The sequence below is a fragment of the Artemia franciscana genome, chromosome 15, assembly GCF_032884065.1.
Source record: "Artemia franciscana chromosome 15, ASM3288406v1, whole genome shotgun sequence".
NCBI lineage: Eukaryota > Metazoa > Arthropoda > Branchiopoda > Anostraca > Artemiidae > Artemia > Artemia franciscana.
In genome coordinates, this window is record NC_088877.1 from 17,993,587 (window position 1) to 18,016,654 (window position 23,068).

The 23,068-nt window shown below is 34.2% G+C and overlaps 1 protein-coding gene across 1 annotated transcript in view; it reads right to left on the reverse strand.

Moving 5' to 3' along the window:
• LOC136036124 (uncharacterized) overlaps positions 1–23,068 on the reverse strand; it is a 50,842-nt gene that overhangs the window by 16,374 nt on the left and 11,400 nt on the right. Inside the window, exons 3-5 of the mRNA XM_065718143.1 lie at positions 19,847–19,977; positions 5,075–5,162; positions 345–574 (exon numbers count right to left, since the gene is read on the reverse strand). Coding sequence (XP_065574215.1) covers positions 345–574; positions 5,075–5,162; positions 19,847–19,977 — 449 coding nt within the window. The remainder of the gene's footprint in view (positions 1–344; positions 575–5,074; positions 5,163–19,846; positions 19,978–23,068) is intronic.

Below are 23,068 nucleotides of genomic sequence, written 5' to 3' on the forward strand. Positions count from 1 at the left end.
AATTTTTTTCTAGTGAAAATAAGAAATAACATTATAACTTAAAACGAACAGGAATTATTCCGTAAATGAGGGGGAATGCCCTCTCTTCAATGCGCCGTTCTAAAGTTTGACCTTTTGTTCCAACTCTTTTAAAGAGTTTCTTTAAGAACGATTCCTGAAACACAAGGCGTGTTTAACTGAAAAATTTCAGCCTGAAGAGAGGGGTATTGATGAGGGGGCATCCTTCCTTATATATGGAACAATTCCTGTTCATTTTAAATTTTAATGTTGCTCCTTACTTTCATTAGAAAAAACATGTTTTTTTATTTAAACCAAGCACAAGATCAGTCAATTCGTATACGCACATTAAGAGGATCGTTCCATCCACCAGGTGCACTTTTATCAATAAAATAGAGCGTCACTTTTTGTTGCCAAAATTCCCCTCCTAAAATGCAGTCATAAGTAACACCATTGGAAGTTAACTCCAGTGTTCTGAAATGTACGTCTGGTCCCATAGTAACTAGAACATGTTGATTCCATCCTTCAACAGCTGCACCAGGGTTTTCAAGCCAAGCCAGTTGTTGCTCTTGATCAGCTACGAAGAAAACGATTGTGATCAGATTTTTTAATTGTTTTTTCTTTTAGACTTCAATATCATGAAGTATACCTATACTGGAATTAATAAAATTAGTTCAATATTATGTTGTTTTGTTTTTGTTTTGTTTTTTTTTTTCAATTACAAAAACACTGTGTTAACTAGTATCAGTTCAACACATATTTTTATTTTTGTCAACGCTTGTCTCGTAATTAAAATAACTCCAGTATTGCTCTTGTTTTTCTTTAAAAAAAATTTATATATTCATTGTTCTTGGAAAAGGTTTGAAGTTTGACTCTTTCTCACTCTACTTATTAAAACAATAGAAAACTGAGCGGTACGTTGAGGAGGGGGCAGCCCCTTTCATATACGGAATAATTTCTGTTCGTTTTAAGTTTTAATGTCGTTTCTTACTTTCAGTTAAATAAACTTTATTTTTTATTTAATTGAAAAGTAAAGGTCAAACATGCATACATTTCCAAATAACATGTTCTATACGTAAACAGTAAACGAATTACCTAACTTACAGCCCTTGTTCTGGGGGCTGTGAGGGGGTTGATTTCCCCAAAGGTGTAATTACAACATCTTTCACAATGTTGCAGAAAGTGGATGTCTCAAATATTTTGATTGAACGTTTATTTTGGAAAATAATGGTCGTGGGGGGATGCCATCAATTCACTTTCGACTCTTAAAGTACCACTATAACTTCCAATTTCCAATTAAATTAGTCCTTTTGAAATTTCATACGACTACCCATTCTGTAAGAACCTCATATGCATTCAGTGCATACCTTACAACCCTTGTCCCCAGGTTCTGAGGGTCTATTTCAAGCTCAAAGTTCTTTTTAAATAAGCTTCAGACGAGTTTGAAAAAAAATGTTATTTCAAAATTTTTATAGGATTCATTGGAAGATAAGAAGATGTTGAGTGGGGCTAGTTTCCCTCCTATCATTTTTGACTCTTAAAAAGAACACTACAACTTCTGATTTCGAATTGAATGATCACATCCGAAATTTATACAACGAACGAACCTTTCCATAAAAACCTCAAGTGTTAACAATGGGCAATTAATATGACCTATAGCCCTTGCCCTGAGAGCCTTAGGGGGGGATCATCCACAAAGACACAATTAATGAACCTCTCAAATATGTTTAACAAGATGGCTATCTCAAAATTTGTATTGGATGCGTTTGGGGAAATGATGGGGGTAGGGGTTGTTACCCTTCAATAATTTTTTATTACAAAAAGGGCACTAGAAATTTGATTGCCATTCCAATGAGCCCCCTGTGAAGTTTATACGACCACCCTCTCCGTAAACCTTATACGCCCCTCGCCGTGAGGGCTCTGGGGGCTTTTAATCATTAAAGACATAATAACCCTTGTTCTGAGGGCAGCGGGAGGGGGTTGTCATCCTCAAAGACATAATTTCCAGATCTTGCAACTGCGTTGAACAAAATGACCATCTTAAATATTTTGATTGTATATGTTTGGAAAATAATGGAGGTCGGACTGGCGTTGCCCTCCAATTACTTCTGACTATTAAAAAGGACATTAGCCCTTTCAATTTCCAATAGAATAAGCCTTTTTCGAAGTTTCTGCTACAACTCTTTTTATACGAAGTGCCCTGGTCTAAAAACAAAGAAAAAATAATACATTGTGCCAACATCGCTGCCTGGATAGGCAGCGCAATAGTGCTACAAAGTTTCGGCTGATTTTAAGCAGGTTGAATTGACCGGACTAAAAATCTAGTTTATTTGGCTGAATCCCCATTGGACCATAAGAAAAAAAAAATCTAGCATTGCAAAAAAAATCTAGATTATAGGATGGCTTGTATTATCCTGGCCCTTGCTGCATAGCCTTATGGCATATTGGTCTTGGTTATATTTAGGTGAAATGTAAAATTTGGCATGAAAAAGTGTTTTAGAGGTATTATTTTTGAATAAAATTTTTTGAACTAAAAAATCTATTAGTTGCTAGTTCTTTTAGATCAACATCATAAATCCATTTTGATGTTACAAATTTAATGTGATGTATCTTTGTCTTGCTTTAAATTTTCCCTTCCCGTTATATGTATTCCGAAGTATCATATTTGCTAATTTGCCTTTTTTTATTGTTTTTAGTAGTTTCTGTTCGTATTTCGCGTGTAGCCAGTGCAGAGTTAGACCCCAGTTGAGAGCCAATATTATTGCCTGCAATGCAAAAGGTGTTGAGATAACTGAAAAAAGTGGCTTGGGGTTTCTATTTCACCTAGAAATTAGCCATAAGGACCACTTCTTTTAGGAAAAGTAAAAAAAATCATGACCTAATCGCTCATTTTTCTTCAATTTCAACAGCACCCATTAGAAAAGGGCTTAAGCAAACAAATAAAACATGGAGTTTTTAGTAAGCTATTACAAAGTTCTTGTCTTATTTATGAACTGTCAAATATTCCTTCTTTGTTTGATTTTTGATTTTTTTTTTTTTTGTATTGATTCTTTTTAATTCGACTAATGTATATTTTTCCCTTTATTCTTCTTTGTGTTGATTTTTTTAGTTCGACTAATGTATATTTTTCCCTTTATATAATAAGCCCGATCTAATCTTATCAAAAGTATTTACAAACTGCTTCAATAGACACAGTTTGATATCTAGTAGAGGAAGCAGAGGAATAATTTTCTCTGATTGGTCTAATTGAACATTGTTGAGATTCTTTTCCCCATTAACCGTGCTTTTTCTCTAAGGTCACTCTTTTCCATCAGAGTAACGTGTTTTATCTCTACTATCCCAGAGGCACAAGATGTCAAGATATTTTATTTCACTGTTGCGATGAATCTCCGAACTCTGGTAAATGTCAAAATTCACCTTAGAATGTTCGAAATTCTTTTTTGCTCTGCTTTTATTCAATCAGTTTTCCCAGTCACAATTGTAAGTCTTACGAAAGGTTTGATGGTAAAAGTTGAAGTTAGATTATGTTAATTTGGGGTAGGTTATATTAAGTTATAAATCTCAGAATTGGTTCAAAAACGTAGCCTAACCTAATCTATTACCATCAGCGCTTGCATAAAAAGTAATTTCGGAAATTAACCCGAGAATGTCGACAGTCTCTAATTTTGGACATTTACAGTAACGTCATCACTTAAATGATAGTAATCTATTTTCATTATATTTCAATGTGTTGAAACAATGCACCATAGGAGCAAAGGAGGTATATAGCACTAAAAATGTACACACGGTAAATCTTTTACTGCATAATAAAGTGGCACTCATAATATACAAACCAAGATATAGAATTCAAGCAGCGTCTATCAAAAAGGCCTATTTGTCCACTTTACGATGGGTTGTACGTGGTGAAGCAGAAAGTTTGAAAAAATTACGTCAGTCTTCAAAATTATTCAAACTTAGCCGATAGTTCTTCCGTTATTACATAAATATCTTAAATTAGAATTTGTTTTTACTAGCATATGAGCAAACGGCTATAATATCGCAGTCTTAGTATCGTATAGTATCGTATCGTATATCCATAGTATCTAGTATCTAGTATATAGTATCCATAGTATCTAGTATATAGTATCGTATATCCATAGTATCGGATCGCAAAGGGCAATCAAAAAATTTCGCATACCGGTAAAGTTGAACCCGAATCTGTTTCTGCTCTATTTCAGAAAAATGCTTCAATGGGAGACTTGTGAAAAACACACATGGTTTTAAAAAGTTCAAAGGCCCTAAGCACTATTTTTTAGGCCGAATATTGTAACGTTCGTTCACTCTGTAACAGGCCATGTGTAACTTTAGGAGTGAGTATATTACCACTCTGCTGTATAACCTCTGAACCTGGGAGGCTTTATAAATACCTTCATTGATATCTTCAAACTAATTGGCAATCTTAGTTTTTTTTTTTTTTTTTTTACTTTATAGTGTTTCGACCCTACTTGGGTCAAAATTGGAATTTTGTGGCACAAAATTCCAAAAATTGGCCCTTTTCTGGGTTTAAATTTCTGTTATTACTTAGAAGGGATACTTGAACTTTCTATTGATCTTCAAATTACGCTGATTCTAGGTGTAAAAAAAGGAAACAACAGTTAGAATAACAAAACAAGAAAACAAACATCTGTAATCAGTTTTTTTGGTGAAAAAAATGTTAAATTCCATTTTGGTTGATTGGGACTTCAAATCTTTGCAATACGAGACTTCAGACTTTCGGGTTGATCTTTTAACTTACATTTAGATAAGAAATCACTTTTGGGTTTTCTCCCGTTTATGTCAAATTACACAGATTTTCTTCTGGTGATAACCTCTCAATGGTGACTGTGCAAAGTTGAAGAATTTATGTGTCTAGAATTAGCATAAATGCTCATTGCTTTGGTATATGTATTGTTACCAAACTTCGGTCTTTAGAATTATGGTTGATATTCACAAAGATATTCACAAACACTTATTGACCGTTTATTACCGCAAATGGTTTGAATAAATATAAATTTAATTGAATTTTATCATGGGTTTTTAGCTTAGACTTTGCACTTACCATTATGAAATCGTGCCGTAAGAGCATCTAAATCTCCATCCCCGTCCATATCTTTCCAAATGACACGATGATATGAAAAATGATAAGGCTAAAATTAAAGTTGGGTTACATAAGAAATACAATTTTTGATAATGAACATGTGACCAGAATTAATACTCAAGCTTTTGACTAGTAAAAAACTCGTTGAGCTGTAAATAAATCTTTGCAACGAGCCTAAAGGCGTGGCTTTTCCTTGACTGATTTCCACGTGCTTTTTTTCAACATATATGTGAGAATTTTTTCGTGCTCAAAATCAAGAGTTCACTTACTGAAAAAAATATTAGAACAAAAAAGAAACACATACATATGCACACACATATTTATGGCTGAAAATGCAGGGAGAGTGAGAGACAAATAAACATTAAAATAATAAACTCGCACTAAATAAAACAAATAACAAACTTTTATCTACCATTTACTACCCTCTGTTAGCTAAGCCACATTTAGGTGTCGCAAGCAGTAAACATTGCTAACATATTTTTCCAACATAGCCCACTGAGGACATCTATCCCAGTGGGGTATAAAAAATAAATAAATAATGTAAAAACAACAATAAAAATAAAACAACAAAAAGAACCACTTATTTTGTTTTTTTTCAAATCATAATTTTTGGATGATTTGTCTGGAAGTACCAAAGGAGGGACACCCTCTTGCCGACTCGGCCGGAGTATTCCAGGCAACATAACAGGCAGTCTGAGACGGAAGTCAAGTCTTACTGAAAGGGTGAAGGAGATAGAAATGCAGGCTGAATTCTGAAGATGATATGACGTTTGATTGGAAGCAAGAGACAAAGTGACTCGAGAATCTCGAAAATTGCCGTATAGTTGAAAAAACTAAAAAAACTTGAGAAAACATAAAGCGACGTTCAAGTTCAGCAATGGAAAATATACTGAATGGTTTGCCTCAACAGTAAAATTCCTCGTCTCTTTGTATGTCCTGCAGAGTAGCTTCGGAAAGGAAGAAAAGTTTATAATCCTTACCATAGGGCAAAAAGAGACGTAAGACAGAATTAATGGAGTATAATTTTTAGAATCCATGCTTGAAAACTAGACTCAAGTTTCCTAAGAATTCTGAGACTCCTCAACACCTTCATTATCATTAAACATCTCCATTATCATAATAATACGTGAACAAGAGATTTTCATTAAGAAGAATACCGAGAAACCAGAAATACCGATTTTTAGCTTTACTACTAAAACCGCTTGAAAGATGAATTGCAGAGAATTTAGTTACACACTCTTGAAAAAAAGAACTTACCAAAATTCTGGATCAGACGGTTAACATCGAACTAGAGAAATACCGTCTAAGACCCCAGTACTGAGTTTAAGGTCGTTAGCGAAAGTTACTAGAGCGTCCTCATCCTCATCCAGTGAAAATATACTGGGTGGCATGGATGATAACAAGTAGCTGATTTTCGATTTATTACCACATCAGTACGGTAATCAACATAAATTGAAAAAAGAATTAACTGTAACCATTCCAAAATTTAACCCAAGAAGAATTAACCCTAGTAACAAATTCCAATGGGTCCCTTGCAAGCGACCCCACTGGAGCTCTAGCAACCCACCTCACGGGGGCCCTATCATAAAATTTAATCGTGAGCCCTAGCGATCAAGTCCACCAATCAGGTGCTTGTTACGTAAAGTGTTTTGTTTACTTTTGGCCGTTACGCAACAAGACTTGTTAGAATCCACTAGTCAACCAAGTAATCCCAGATTATTACTCAGGGAAAAACACACGTGGGTGCTTAATACTGACGCTGCACACGTGGGATGTGACGCAATCTAACTTGACTTGATAGATTTATTGGGGATGACTTAATCTTGGGTGACTTGGTAGATTTACTGGAAATGACATAATGGCAGCGTCGACGCGGTGTTTTGCGCAATGACGATGAATTTTATTTTTTTATTTTTTTTTATTATTCTGGATTTTATTTTTTATTTATTTGGATCTTCTGGATTATTTTTTTTTGGATATAAATTTCTTTCAAGGGGTTTTGTTTTCGTTCAAGACGTTTTTTTTTCAGGGATCCTTTGTAATCTTAAGATTTTTGTCCGCCTTGGAATAAGAAAGGGATTTCTCCTCAATGAAATGGAGCAAAACACAGGTGGACTATGAAAGCCTTTCTAATATTATTATTCAAGGACCACTTTCTACGTGATAACCTATTCCACGCACGGAGGAATTCCTTGCCCTTTTTCTAAAACATTTAAATGGTTTGCATGTTTCCAACCCTTTCAATATGAGAGCACACAGGCACCCCAGTACTATTAATTCTCGCTCTATTAGATGCACCTGCCTGTTTCAGTGCTATTAATTTTCTAAAGTGACCTAGACAATTTAGGTTAGCTATTGAATCAGTGAAATGTTACATAGGATTGGCTTTAGATATTTTACTGCGTAAATGACTACGTCGTAAAAGTATGTGGCTGACCTAATCCCCCCCCCAGAAACCAATTCCAGAGGAAGAGCTTATTATTAGAGATAAATGTAACCCCATTTATGAGTTATTTCTCAGAGGTCTTATTGAAAATGCCACATTCCTTTGGGGCAAAACTATGCAGATTCATGCCACCTGTCTTGTTTGAGAGTTCATACAGTAAACACCTTTATTGGATACAATCTGGATATAATCTCATTGTACAGTAGGACTCAATCGTGATTCCCTATGGACTTCTCTTAATCAGCCTTGAACTTGAAATTATTCGAACTTGGGTTATTTAGTTATTCTATTTCACTATACAGTAAGACTCGATCGTGATTCTCTATGGACTTCTCTTAATCAACCTTAAACCTGAAGTTGTTTGAACTTGGATCATTTAGTAATTTGACCTCCCTATGGACTTTTACTGAAAATATTTCTATAATCAGAACTTGAATAATCAGAACTATAATCTTTCATTCGTGTTCGTGGTGTGAAGACCAATTAGTCTAAAAAGGATAAAACTAATTGGACTGGTTTGACTGGATTTTATTATTCAATCTAGGTCGCATTGCAAAGTGAAATAGCTAACCGGTTTTTGGCTCGCCCGGAGATTTAGGGTTTACCTGTGCTTGATTATATGCTGCATTAAATCAATAAGGAAGTGGCTTTATTGAAATCATCATGGCAGTATCACAAAAGAACTTTGATGAAGCAGTGAAGATTTTAACGGAAAAACTTGATGCTGTAATCCGTTCTCAAAAAGACATCATCAAGTCCATTCAGTCCCTTACGGGGGAAATAGCTACGCTAAAAAAGGATGCCTCCGATCAAGATATAAAAATTGGGCACCTGGAAAGGGAGTTAGAGGATCAAAAATTAAGGTGTGATCAACTGGAGAATCAGGTACTGGAAAGTGATGTCAAGGACCGCAAATTGAATTTGTTAATTCATGGCATGCCTACTGAGCGGCCGTCTCAAACAGTTGAAGAAAATGTGAAAAAATTGTTATCTGTTAAAATGGAGACAGGCGACCCCATTCAGATTACGAAGTGCTACCGCATGCTCGGTGGTTCCAATGCTCCGTCTCGTCTGTCAGGCCACGTTAACCTTACTAATCGAAGGCCTCGTCCTGCACCTGTATTTATCTCGGTTGTAAACGAACAGAACATTCAGAGGATTCTCAACTCAGTTCGTAAATTGGAGGGGAGCGGCATTCGTGTGTGCACGGATCTTCCCCCCAAGCTAAACGCTACTTGAAATGAACTTCTTGCGAAAGCAAAGGATTTTCGTGAGTCAGATTCTGCGAAGTTTACGCGTGTTAAACAGAAGGGCTCAAAGCTTTGACTTGAATCCAAATCCACGGCCTCGTCACCCTGGGAATGAGTGATGGGTTAGTTTTGCTGTCCCTTTGTGATTATTATTAGTATTGTGATAGAAATTTTGATTGATTTTCTTGCCACTTCTGTCAGCGTGTTGTGTACATGTTGGGTTCTACAACCTCGTTTTTTGCGTATAATCTTTTTTTTAGTTTTCTAGTGTTAGTAGGTTTAGTGAAAAAAAAATCAGGTTTCGAGGTCTTGTTTGTTCTCTGCCACTTTTTTACCCGATTTGCAAGATTAGTAATGTGATGCCATTTCCATTTTTCCGTCGTGCCTGCCTGGGACATAAGGTAAAGATGAAATTTATATATAACATGTGAGTGGTGGGGAGTCTGGGGGAAGATTGGGGAGCCGCCTTGGTGATCAGCTTGATCTAAAAAATATTTATTATGATTTTTCCCCTTTTGCTAAAGGTGTTTATGATGATCATTTAGTTAGCCTTCCTGCTACTGATTTTTTATTTGAAGGGGATTTAGGAACACCTGTAATTGATGGGAACTTAGATCAGCACTTTTTAACTGCAGAGGTTTGGCTAGTAGCCACGAGTTTGTTTCGCAGTTACTTTGTAACCACAGGGTAAGTATCTTAGGCCTATGTGAAACGTTTCTAAATATTGAAAATGCAGAATTCATGAATTGTGATGGATTTAAATTTATATCTAATAATAGGGAAAATAGAGAGAGTGGCAGATTTGGACTTTTTGTTCGAGATGATATTCCATTTGTTGTGAAGAAGCAACTATCTAAGCATGGCCAAGAGATGACTTTTGAGAGCCTTTGCATTGAGTGTGTGATTGATAATAGGAAAGTTCTTGTTTGTGTTGTTTATCGATCACCATTGCCTTCGTCACAAGAGGTTTTGTGAATTTATGAATGCTTCATTGAAGATGTGACTAATTTGAATTCTGAGCAAGCTCTGGTAATGGGTGATTTTAATATTAATATATTGTTATCTAAGACAAATAGACCGGGAATTTCTAATCATTTGCATGATAAATCGCTTGAGTTTCTGTGCATGAATCTATCAAAATCACTTTTACCATCATGAAGGTCTGCGACCCGAGTTACGGAAGATACGGCTACTCTCATTGATAATATTTTTTCTACTATCCCCGTTACTCTTTCGCATATTATATTTATAGATGTTTCTGACCATTGTGTGATAGTTGCCGATGTTGGAATGAATCACAGACCAAAATTTTCGGAATTTAAACAAACTCGAAAAATTGAAAAAGAAGGAATGGATAAATTGAGGAACCTTTTGTATTTAAATGAATGGACTGCAATTCTAGAATGTGAATGCCCTGAGATTTCTACGGCTTTGTTTTTAAAATATATCCGTGATTTTTCCCCTTTTGCTAAAGGTGTTTATGATGAACATTTAGCTAGCCTTCCTGCTACCGATTTTTTATTTGAAGGGGATTTAGCAACACCTGTAATTGATGGGAACTTAAGATCAGCACTTTTAACTGCAGAGGTTTGACTAGTAGCCACGAGTTTGTTTCGCAGTTACTTTGTAAAGAAGGAATGGATAAATTGAAGAACCTTTTGTATTTAAATGAATGGACGGCAATTCTAGAATGTGAATGCCCTGAGATTTCTACGGCTCTGTTTTTAAAATATTTACGTAAGTTCTTGGATGAAGCATGTCCATTGAGGCGCATTAAAAAAAAATACACTCCCTAAAAAACATTGATCTCACGCGGGCTTCTACACTCTATTTCAACAAAAAATAAGCTATTTAAAATATCTATGTCATTCCCATCTACTAAAATAAAGAAGAGTTTAAAAAAGAATAAAAATGTCCTGACACAGTTAATTTGGAAAGCAAAAGCTAGATATTTTGAAAAATCATTTGTAGAAGCTCGTGGGGATCAAAAAAATACTTGGAGACTTATTAACTCTCTGTTGGGAAGGTCTCACAAATCTTCATTTCCGAATAAAATGTTACGTGGTGATGGTACTTTTTCTTCCGATGAGCAGGAAATAGTGAACTTGCTCAATGCTCATTTTGTAAGCATCGGTGAAAAAACAGCTAATGCATCTCATGTTTCTCCAAATAATAATAAGAATGATTTTTTAAAAAATCACATGCCCCTCCCTCTGATAAAAGCAAGTTCCTTTCCCCGGTCACTGAAATTGAACTAAAACATATCTTATCTAAAATGAAGAACGGTTCATCTGAAGCCCTTGATGGATCTTCGACTAATTTGGTCAAAGAAATATTCCCAGTTATATCACCGGTGTTATGCCACATTATTAATCTTATATTTGTAACTAGTGTCTATCCTTCAACATTTAAATAAGCAAGAATTGTGACCCGACATAAAGGTGATGACCCGAGGTTGTAGAGCGAGCACTGTATAACAGAATTTATTCTTTTTTGAGAAATTTGGTTACATTTCTAAACTTCAGTTTGGATTTAGAAAAGAGCATTGCACTGATCATCCTATGGCTATTATTGTCCAACATAATAGTGATTGTCTTGACCGTGGTGAAACGCCTGCAACTATATTTTTAGACATACAGAAAGCTTTTGATTCCATTTCTCATCAAATTCTTTTGTATAAGCTTTCGAATGCTGGTATTCGTGGTAATTGCCTTAGGTTACTTGAATCGTATCTTCATGGGAGGCAGCAGATACTTATATATAATAATGTTAGATCTGATTATTTACAGTTTCCTAGTTTACATTAATGATTTGTGCTCAGCTACTGGAGTTTCTTCTATAGACACTCAGTTTGCTGACGACACTACAGCAACAGTTTCTGGTAAATCTCGTGAAGAGCTAGTGGTCAATTTAACATCCACATATGATAGATTGTCTACTTGGCTCTCTGATAATAGACTACTTCTGAACAGAAAGAAGACGAAGTTTATTGTTTACAGCAGGACGGGTCACAAGTTTCCAGATATAGAACCAGTTTCCCTTTCTGCGAATGAACCTGAGTCTGTTATTGAAAGGGTTGTATCAATAAGATATTTGGGAGTTGTGTTTGATGAGAATTTGTCATGGAAAGAGCAAATTAATCAGGTTAGAGCAAAGTCTGCCCGTGGAGTTGGTATAATGTGCAGACTGAAAAACCTTCTTCGATATTGCGCTCTTAAATCCATTTACTTTTCCCTTGTGCAGTCCCATTTTGATTATGCATCTATTATTTTTTTGAACACTTTTAAAAGTAATGTTACCTCTTTACAGATTATCCAAAATAATGCAGTTCGTATCCTTAAACTTTTTCTGCCATCGCCATCAAACTTCCCCTTAAAATCCACAACAGAAACCCTTTATTCACTTCATAATACTCTTCCTGTTCGGCAAAGTGTCCAATTTTTAAGTGTTATGTTTAAGATTAAGCTTGAACGAGAAAAGCTTCCCAGATATCTTGCATCGATGGGTCTTTCTCCTTCATATTCACAAGTTGAAACCCGTTTTAAATATAATCTGCGTACTCCTAAGGTAGTTACAGAGAGGTCGCGTTTTTGCCTGAGGTATTTGATGCCTCTACATTGGGAAAGATTGAAAAATGAGATTGATTTTAATGTAAGCATAGATGCTATAAGACGGAAGTTGAAAAGAAAGCTGATTGAAAGTTATAAATCTAAATAATATGAAAAAATGGTTTTTTTTAAGGATGTTTATTATTTTTTTTAGTATTGGGCTGGTCTCCGAGGTTCGCCCATGAGGCCTCCAGATGTCTTATGACTCACTTGGTTATAAGTTGTAAATTTAATTGTGTCTCAAAATGGTGTGCGGAGGATGGAAATGGTATCGTACGGCACGGGATTTGTTTTTTATTTATTTCTGCCAAGATTGGTTAAGAGAACTATTTATTTTTAATTTTTGTGCATATTTAGTGTTGTTTAAAGGTAGCTCAATTGCATTCGAGCAATACTCTCAGCCTTGAGTTACCTAATATTTTGTATATTTTGGTTATATTAAAAGAACATTTATCAAATCATAAATGATTTGGCATGTTTGGCATATTAGCCACATATTGTTACGATGGCGTGAATATGCAAAGTTTTAACTCAAAGAGACATAGCATTTTAAGACCTCTCAGAAATAACTCTTTATATTGATTAAAACTATCTCTAATAAAAGCCCTCTTCTCTGAATTTTGTAACTAGGGGGTAAGCCAAACACATATTATCATGGTAGTGTGAAAAATTCATAGTCTTGGCTCAAAGAAACTTGGCATTTTCATTAAAACCTCTTAGGAATAACTGAATTCAACAACGTTTATCTTTTCTTGTACGTATGTCTGATAGAGAAATACCAACGATGTATTTACATTTAGACCCCTTAGGAATACCACTTACTATGGCTTAATTTTACTTCTAATAACAGCGCTCCACCTTGAATTTGTTGTTATACCCTCCCCTACCTTTGTGTAATTCATGTATCTTTTTGTTTATGTTTTTAACGGTTTTTTTTTCTTTTGTTGAGTTTTAATTGCTTTACCTGTTAGTTCATGATTTTATAATGTTTTTTAATAATAAAATTTGTATGTACAAAAGCTTTCATACGTTAGATTTCTTGTTCCAAAACGAATCTTCAATACTTTTCATTTACGCGATGAAATATCTATGGCCAGTACTATGTAACATCTCAATGATTCAATATCTAACTTAACCTGTCTAGGTCACCTTAGAAAAATAATAAAGCTGTAACAGACAGGTGCATCTAACAGAGAAAAACTTAATAGTATTGGTACGCGTATGCACTCTCATGTGGAAAGGGTTGGAAATATGCGAACTATATAATCGAACTAGAAAGCGGGAAGGCAGTTCCTCTGTGCGTTGATTAGGTTACTAATCATTATTTATCAAATTTATCAAATAATAATTTTTGAAAGGATTTCACAGCCCACCTGGCTAGTGCCCATTCCAATGACGGGAAATCCCTTTCGGATTCTAATCTGGACGAAAAATCTTTAGATTATAAAGGTTCCCTCAAAAGAACACCCTGAAAGAAAAAACACCTTGACAGAAACTTAAGTCCTGACGAAAAATAAGATTTTGAAGAAAACAGTCTCTTAAAGTATTATCTAATAGCCCACGTGTTCATTGTTATGACGTAACACCCTACATGCGCACTGCCATTATTTCATTCCCAATAAGTCTACCAATTCACGTAAGACTACTTCACCCCCCATAAATCTATCAAGTAGCGCTATATTGCATCACATCCCACGTGTGCACCGGCATTACATAGTATTCACGTGTGTGTCCCCTTCAGTTACAACCTGGGATTACCCGCTTGACTAGTGGACTCTAACAAGTCCTATTATGTAACAAACAATAGTAAACAAAATCCATCATGTAACAAGCGCATGCTGGGTGGAATTGCTCGCTTGGGCCCCAGGTGGAATTGGATGCTAGGGCCCCAGTGGAATTGCTCACTAGGGGCCCTTGTTGTAATTGGTTACTAGGGTCTAAGGTCTTAAAGGTCTCCCACTAAGAGGCCTGAAAGTTTTTCCTGGCACTCGTATGTTTTTAAAGAAAAAACACTCTCTGTTATGCAACATCCCAAGCCCTGTTACGTAAACCAAAGAAAACCTGATTTGACGGGTCCCCTGAAGGTTTATTCTTACACCCTTAGGTATTTTGAGTAATCAAAGAAAAGCACTTCCTATGACGTAGGTGTACCATACTGTTACAGATGTGCTATAATATTGAGTAAGACTCAGGTGCACGTAATAACGTCTTGAGGGGGACGTAGCTTCTTTTTTACACCCCCTATGGGTGACTTTAAGTGAATAGAGGCCTCACTTCTCTTTTCGGACATTCGGAAATATAGCAGAACCAAGAGAAGAACCAAATGGAAGCCAACTGAAAACCAAACAAAAGTCTTTCTAAAAAGGCCAGTAAACGGGAAAGAATAGCCTTTTCAAAAAACCTTAAATGTGGACAGTAGCCATAATTAGCCATCACACTCCAAAGTTCACTTGTGCATAAACAGTCACTCGAGCTTGCTTGAGAGAACTGGGAATAGTTTTATTCTCAAAAGAGACATTTAGGATGCTTTTCAAAAGAGAAAAAATCGAGGAAGAATGAATTTAACAACATTGGTGTGTACCATGTCCATCATACCCACCAAGTAATACCCACCAGTAACCTAATCTATTAATTATTCAAGTTTTTTCTACCACTGATACAGGTTCTATGGATATTGATTTGCCCCGGGATTGACGAAGAAATGATGGGAAGGCATGAGCTAACTGTAGAAGAGGAAGTTAATTTCCCGACATTAGCAAAACAAGACATGAATGCTTCTCGACATTTCGATTCACTGTAAACAATGAAACCATCAACTACTGAACTTGGAGGCACGCAAAAGGCTTGGGACGAATGTCAAAGGATAGAGGCACAAGTTTTTAAATATCCTTTCCATATCTTGGGAGTATATTAGAATAATAAAGGTATATAGTTTCCTGAATACAAAAATATAAATATTTCTATAGAATTCGAAAAGATTAAGAATAGCGGCAGCGGTGCCCGACAGGCCGCTGCAGCATTTGAAATACGGCACTATCTTTCCTCCCACCCACTATTTTTTCTTTTATTTTTGTTAATTTTGCATCAAATTTGAGTCTGAATAGCGGGAGTTCTTTCATTTCTTTTAATACACTTTAAACCCTAACCACAAACTTTAATTACTTTCTTATATGGGTTGCAAAGTATTGAAGCATTATAGTAATTGGAACATTTTTCCAAGATAAAATCCTTTCTTTATGCCTCTTTTTTTTTCGTTAATCTGTTTTTTATCTTCTTGATAAAACAACATCTCACACAGTTCATATTTTAGAGAAACTAGATCACTGGTGTCAAGACCCTAATAAGTGCTACCATACTACACTAAATGTGACCCACGGAGTTACGATTGCCACTAAGTTATTAGTGGAAAAGTCGCATGCTTTGTCGATTTCTGTCACTTGCCGTAAGATTAAACGACAGCATTGTGCATGAGGCTTTGAAAAAATAGATAAACCGAGAAACTTTGACTGAGCCTTTTATCAACAAGTTCGTGTTTTTTTCGATCAGACCTTTTTCGAAATTAAAATAAAAAGTTTTTTTTCAACTGAAAGTAATTAACAGCATTAAAATAAAAACCAACAGAAATTATTACGCATATGAGGGGGTTCCCCCACTTGTCAATACATCACTCTTTGCGCCAAAGTTCGAATTTTGTCAAAATTCTTTAAGAATAACCCCTGAATCACAAAGCCCGTTAAATTAGAATAAATAAATCCTTTGAAAGTACTAAAAAAAAACTATAGCGTAAAGAGAAAGGTATTGACGCGGGGGGTGTACCCTCTTCACATATGTAATAACTTCTGTCCGTTTTAAGTATCGATGTTGCTCCTTACTTTCAGTTGAAAACTTGTTGTTTATTTAATTTCTGATCGTTTCATAAATAATACTGAGAAATTTTGACACCCCCTTCATCGGAAATTTCCTTCCCCCATGAAAAATTTCTCCATGGAAAGATTCTCCCACGTAACCCCCCCCCCTTTCCATCCTCACTTTCGATCAGAAAAAAAGTGAAAACGTATGTGTGCATCCCAATAACCAATACTATATGCAAACAATGGGCAAGATTCATTGCTTGCATGCCTTTCCCGGGGACTGTAGGGAATTAAGTCATCCTCAAAGACATAGTTATTAGACAATTCGACTATACTGAGCAAAATGCCAATCTCAAAATTTTGATAGAGTGTCTTCAGGAAAAGATGAGCGTGGGGGGCCTTGTTGGCCTCCAATTTTTTCGATCACTTAAAAAGGTCACTAGAACTTTAATTTCCGTTCGAATGAGTCCTCTCGCGATATTCTAGGACTCTTGATCGATACGATCACCCCTTAAAAAAAAATATATACACACATCTGTGATCTGTCTTCAAGCACAAAAATACAGAATTCAACATTCTTGCAGATAGGAGCTTGAAACCTATACAAAAGGGTTCTCTGATATGCTGAATCTAATGGTGTGATTTTTATTAAGATTATTTTACCTCTAGGGGTTTGTTCCCCCTTTTACCAAAAATAAGGCAAACTTACTCAGGATCGTAACTTTTCATGGGTAAGACTAAACTTGATGAAACTTATGTATTTGAAATCAGCATAAAAATGAAATTCTTTTGGCGTCTATACTGGTATCAAAATTCTACTTTTTTTAGAGTTTCGGTTACTATTGAGCCTGGTTGCACCTTATTGACAGTTTGTTACCACCAACTGTCTGATTATTGTCTGAAGATGGTTGCCATTAATTATAAATCGTCCGTAAAAAGACCAGTTTACAATTTTAAGCCGTACCTTAATCAAAAACATCAATTAAGAGCTAAAAGATCATTTGGTATTTGCTTCTAATTGCAAATACTCCGATTAGGCTAATTGTCAGAATAGACTCAGATATCTTCCAATAGAACTAAAATTCTGTTTGTCAATCTCTAAAATACTTAACTAGGTCGAATAAGCTCCTGTGATGAAAGCAGACGGCAAGATTTTAGCCGTTTCCTCACACAGGAAATCTCAATCTGTCAAGCACATTACTGTAGCTGTTGACCCAGTCAGTTTAAATTCGTCCATTCCATCTAGCAATACTGATGATCACTAAGTATTTTGATATCCATTCAGTCACATCCACAGAGGTTGTCTTAAATGCCGACCCAAGAAAGTTCAAATCGTACTCCAGCAGCATTTTTCCCGTCAAGTATCTTTAATTAGTAAATAAATGGAACAGATCTCATACAGAAAGTCCAACATATACTCTAGGCTTAGTTATGCTTGCCGGATTTTCACCCACGATGGTCAGTTTCCAACAAATACAAAGTAGAAACAATAGGAAAAAAAATTTTCAAGACAGTGGAAATCAGTTCTGTGAATATTTTGGCCCTATGTCCAAGGGCCGTCTTCAGCACAATACGAGAACAAGAGAGATATATATATATATATATATATATATATATATATATATATATATATATATATATGTATATATATATATATATATATATATATATATATATATATATATATATATATATATATATATATATATATATATATATATATATATATATATATATATATATATATATATATATATATATATATATATATATATATATATATATATATATATATATATATATATATATATATATATATATAAATATATATATATAATATATATATATATATATATATATATATATATATATATATATATATATATATATATATAAAATATATATATATATATATATATATATATATATATATATATATATATATATATATATATATTTATATATATATATATTATATATATATATATATATATATATATATATATATATATATATATATATATATATATATATATATATATATAAACTTACATTAAATTGTGAGAATTAAAACTAAATAATGTTATTTAAAAACTTTTTCTTTAAAACAGCCCTAGCATCCTTACTTCAGCGAAGTTCAACCAGGACTGACAAAAAGAATGAAGTGAGAATATAAACTCATTCAAACTAAAGAGAACAAAGTGATTAAATGCGATTTCTCAGAGCCAACCTTGCTTTTTTAGCAGCCTGCCTCAAAGGCCTTTCCGTAGCTGGTTCAGTACTATTATAAATCTGTTTAATAAAATATTTTGTTAGATCATTTTTAATTAAATTTGAGTATAAAGAATTTAGTGAGTGTTCCCCTAAGTCCCTTTTCAAAGAAATATTATTATTTATTTTGAGATTAATTTCGATTGATTCTCGAACCACCTGTTTTATCCCCAAATCTTTACTGATCAGTGAAGATTTTTCAAAAAGTATCGTGTGGGACATATTATTAAATATATGCCAACCTAAAGCAGAATCAAAGGAGTTATTTTTTTAAAGTTTTTAAATAACATTATTTAGTTTTAATTCTCACAATTTAATATAATTTCATTTATATATATATATATATATATATATATATATATATATATATATATATATATATATATATATATATATATATATATATATATATATATATATATATATATATATATATATATATATATATATATATATATATATATATATATATATATATATATATATTCTCTCTCTCTTGTTCTCGTATTGTGCTGAAGACGGCCCTTGGACATAGGGCCGAAATATTCACAGAACTGATTTCCACTGTCTTGAAAAGATTGTCCCTATTGTTTCTACTTTGTATTTGTTTGCTATGGAAAGGCAGTGTGGTCTTCGTCGCTATTTTCGATGGTCAGTTTATATATTTATGTGTATATTTAGTTCTATAACGTAAAAAATCAAACTGTATTTAATAATTATTTCAAGTTATTTGAGTTGCATGGAACGCTGAAGTCTGAAGTCCAAATCTATGAAAACGTTGCAAAGTGTCTTTGATGGTTCATGGTTGAAATTTCAAACTAGTCCCTTAGGAACCATATGTTAAGCCCTGCGGGTTTGTTTGTAGCTATGAATATAGGATTTTGGAACCTACGATTTATATATAAAAACCCAAAAGATATACAGAAAATCGAATCTCCGCGACATAGTTTCATATTCTATGCTAGTTTTACATCATACGACCGCTAAGAAATTGACTGTGGACTTCGTTTTGTTTTTTATTAAACGGTATTTAAGTCTAAAATTATGATTTACATTGTTTGGAAGGGTACTAGAACTTTTGCTGCATATATGAGAAGATCTTACATCATGAAAAGGTTTTTCATTATCTCTTGCCATTTCCAAGATTCAAGCCCCAACTCATAAGACGAAAATTGCAAAAGAACCTTATCCTTGAGGTCGATTACATCGCTATATGGCACCCATGCTTCATTTTCCATAAAATAAATAAAAGTTTTGTAATTATATTTTCACCACTAACTGTCTATGTGGATGGAGTGTAAACTTACGTCTGCACTGGCGATATTGATTGCGGGTGCCGAGAAGTCATGTCGATTGTATAATTGTAATTTTCCATCAGTTTTAGATGGGACTAAAAACCCAGATGTCCACACAACTCCTTCGAAGCCAACAACAGAGGCTGGAAAAAATATGAGTACGATGAAGATATCTTAATATGAGTAAATATATAAAAAAAAATATATGAAAACTAATAAAATAGGCATTAGTATTTTGGTACGGTACTTTTACAAAAGCATAAGCATACTCAAGGCAGCAGCGTTGAATTAGTAAATACTACTGTTTTCTCGAGTTTATTTTTTTCCACCCAGGTGTCATCATGTGCAACGTATGGTTATGCAAAGTTGGAGGAGATTTAATTGATAGAATAGTAATATGACGTGCCATCAACACACCATGTGAACTCAGCCAGCCCCACAGGCCCATGTGGTCACAAATAAAAACCAAGCCATTAGGCAAAACTGGACAATTGTACTCCCATGATGAGAACCCCAAACTGTACAAAATACCTTATAAAACAGAAGCTTCACTGAAGTGTTTTTTGTTTTTTTTTGAGAAGTGGATACAGTACATCTATTCAGAATCAGAGACACGGGAAATCTTAATATCCGGGATAGGAGCACCATATTAGGTGAGCGAGGAATTTCACTTACTTTTAAATGAAGTTGGAGAAAAAGATAATTTTCACAATTTTGAGGTAGAATGATATTTAGGGGGAAATAAAGGCCCCCCTCCCTTTGCTTCAATTTGCACTTCTCTATGTAACAAAATGTAACTTTAGTCATGAAAAATTTTAAACGTGTCAGACTGTATAAATCAAACTGAGGTCCCTACCCCCTCCATGAACACATAGCCAGAATAGTAATTCGGGTTTTAAAGCTTGATAATTATGAATACGAAACTATTTCTTGAATAAAGACATCCAACGTCAAACCATTTGAAGCAGACATTCGAAGGGACCAATGATCCCTTCAACAATCTCCTTCCCCACTCTGTTAAGATAGACATAATTTCACCTCTTTCGATTCAAAATCAAGCAGAAATTAGTTAAATGTTACTATAAATACCCTTTAGAGGCAAAACACAAAAAAAAACGTTTGCAAACCGTTTTCTGCAACGTCGTTTGACTTTAAACAAATTGATTTTAAAAGTTTTTGAGGTCGCTAATTAAAAATGAGGGGGGTGGGCTAAAACTTTGATCTATATTACTAAATTCATAACACTTTAAGAAACACTACACAGAATGCAAGAACTTTCAATTCGCGTGATTAGAGAGCCCTATCTATAGTTCTTGGGCCGGCGGACCCTCCAATTATCCGACCCTTACCAACGTGTAACCATATAGCTCGTCTTTTGACTTAGGATTATTCAGAAATTATCTGAGCAAGAGTCTTTCATTATTTATTGCTGATTATTAAAAATCTTTAAGACCTCTGTGTTTTGTGCTAAAAAGAACACGCATTATGTAGGCTACTTATTTCGCAAATGGGGTTTGATTTTCTGTTAAAAAAGGTTTATTAGCTTTCTGACTTTAAAAGACGGCTAAGTAACTTAATAAGATGTCATCAAAAATTATCAATAATTGTTTTTAAAAAGGTGTTTATGTATCAGTTTTTCATACTTTCAATGAAATAGAATGAAGAAAAAAATAGCAAAAACAAATTGTCCTTCTAAAATAGAAAACCAAAATTGCAAGTCAAGAATGACCCACAAAAGAGATGACCTCGCCGGCTAAGGTTTATTCTTATCCTGTCATTCGTGTTTTATTGAATTCTGTATGCATCGTGAACGGTCATTGGAGAGAACTGACAAGAATAAACTGAATAATTGATATATAATAATATTAATTGCTGAAAACTTAGCAATTGAACATTTTACTTCTCTGTGATATTTATGTTTATTTTTCAATATTGTAATAAAAGATTTGTAACAAAATTCATTTTCAGTAAAGTGCAAATGACGCATTAGGCCTTAGATTTAATCGTCAGAGGAGGGGGGAAAGGGCAGTAGTCAGACTCCTGTTTGTAGTGATTTCTCATCGTTTTAAGTTTGACTTGAATAGTCAATTTAGTTTTTACTCGTTTTAGAATGGACTTGTTCATTTATATTAATACTTGTTATCTGTATGTTTGCTTATTTTTCTCTTTGTTTGAGATTTCATTTATTCTTTAATAGTAATTTCTGGTCGTTTAGAGTATGAATGTTTAAATGAATTTACTTTTGTTGGTCTTCAGTTTAATATGGCTCTTTACAATTCTTTGAAAACCTTTTCTCTGAAAAGTTTTTTAATTAATTTCTATTTGCTATTTATTGGCAAAGTTTTGCTATTGGTTAAAATGATTAACACATCCCCAGTGTTTGACGTCTCCGACATAAGAATTGATATATCTGGTTATAATTAATCAGATCTAATTAGTGTCTTTCAATTTATTTCAACATCCCCGTTCGCATTCCCTAATATTTTCGACGAAGTGCCATTAACCGTTACTGGAATATTGCAGATACACACTTCTGATAACCGAGATGCAAGCTGTATATTTTGATTGAGCTCAACATCTCCCTTGACATTCTCTGAAAGTTTCAACTTAATAACCTTAGCTACTCCAGAGACTTAAAAAGATGGATGCATGTAGTGTCTTTATATTTAGTTAAACATCCCCTGAAAGTTTAAACTAAATGCCATAAGTCAGTCTATCCTCAGATATTGCACATGCGCAATTTTGGGATGCACAAAGTTGTATTTGATATGTTCAGGATCCCCCTCAACTCTGAAAGTTCCAACTTAATACCATTATCTATACCGGTATGCGCATAGTTGCATTTTTTTTTAAGTTCAACCGTCCCCTAAACATTCTCTGAAAGGTTCTACTTAATACCTTCACCACTCCTGAGATATTGCAAACATGCCATTTTGACAACCAGAATGCAAATGGTATCTTTTGATTTAGTTCAGCATCCCCTTCAACAATTTCCTAGAATTCAAACCTAGTAAATATAACTATGCTCAATAACAACTGGGATGCACATAGTGTCCTTAAGTTCAAACCCCCACTCAACAGTCCCTGAATATTTCAACTTGATATCCTTTCCTAACTACTCTTGAAATATTGAAGATCTGCCGTTTCGAAAACCTGGATGCATATAATGTCTTTTGATTTTGTTTAAAATCCGCCTCAGTATTCTATGAAAGTTTCAACTTAATACCCTTAGCT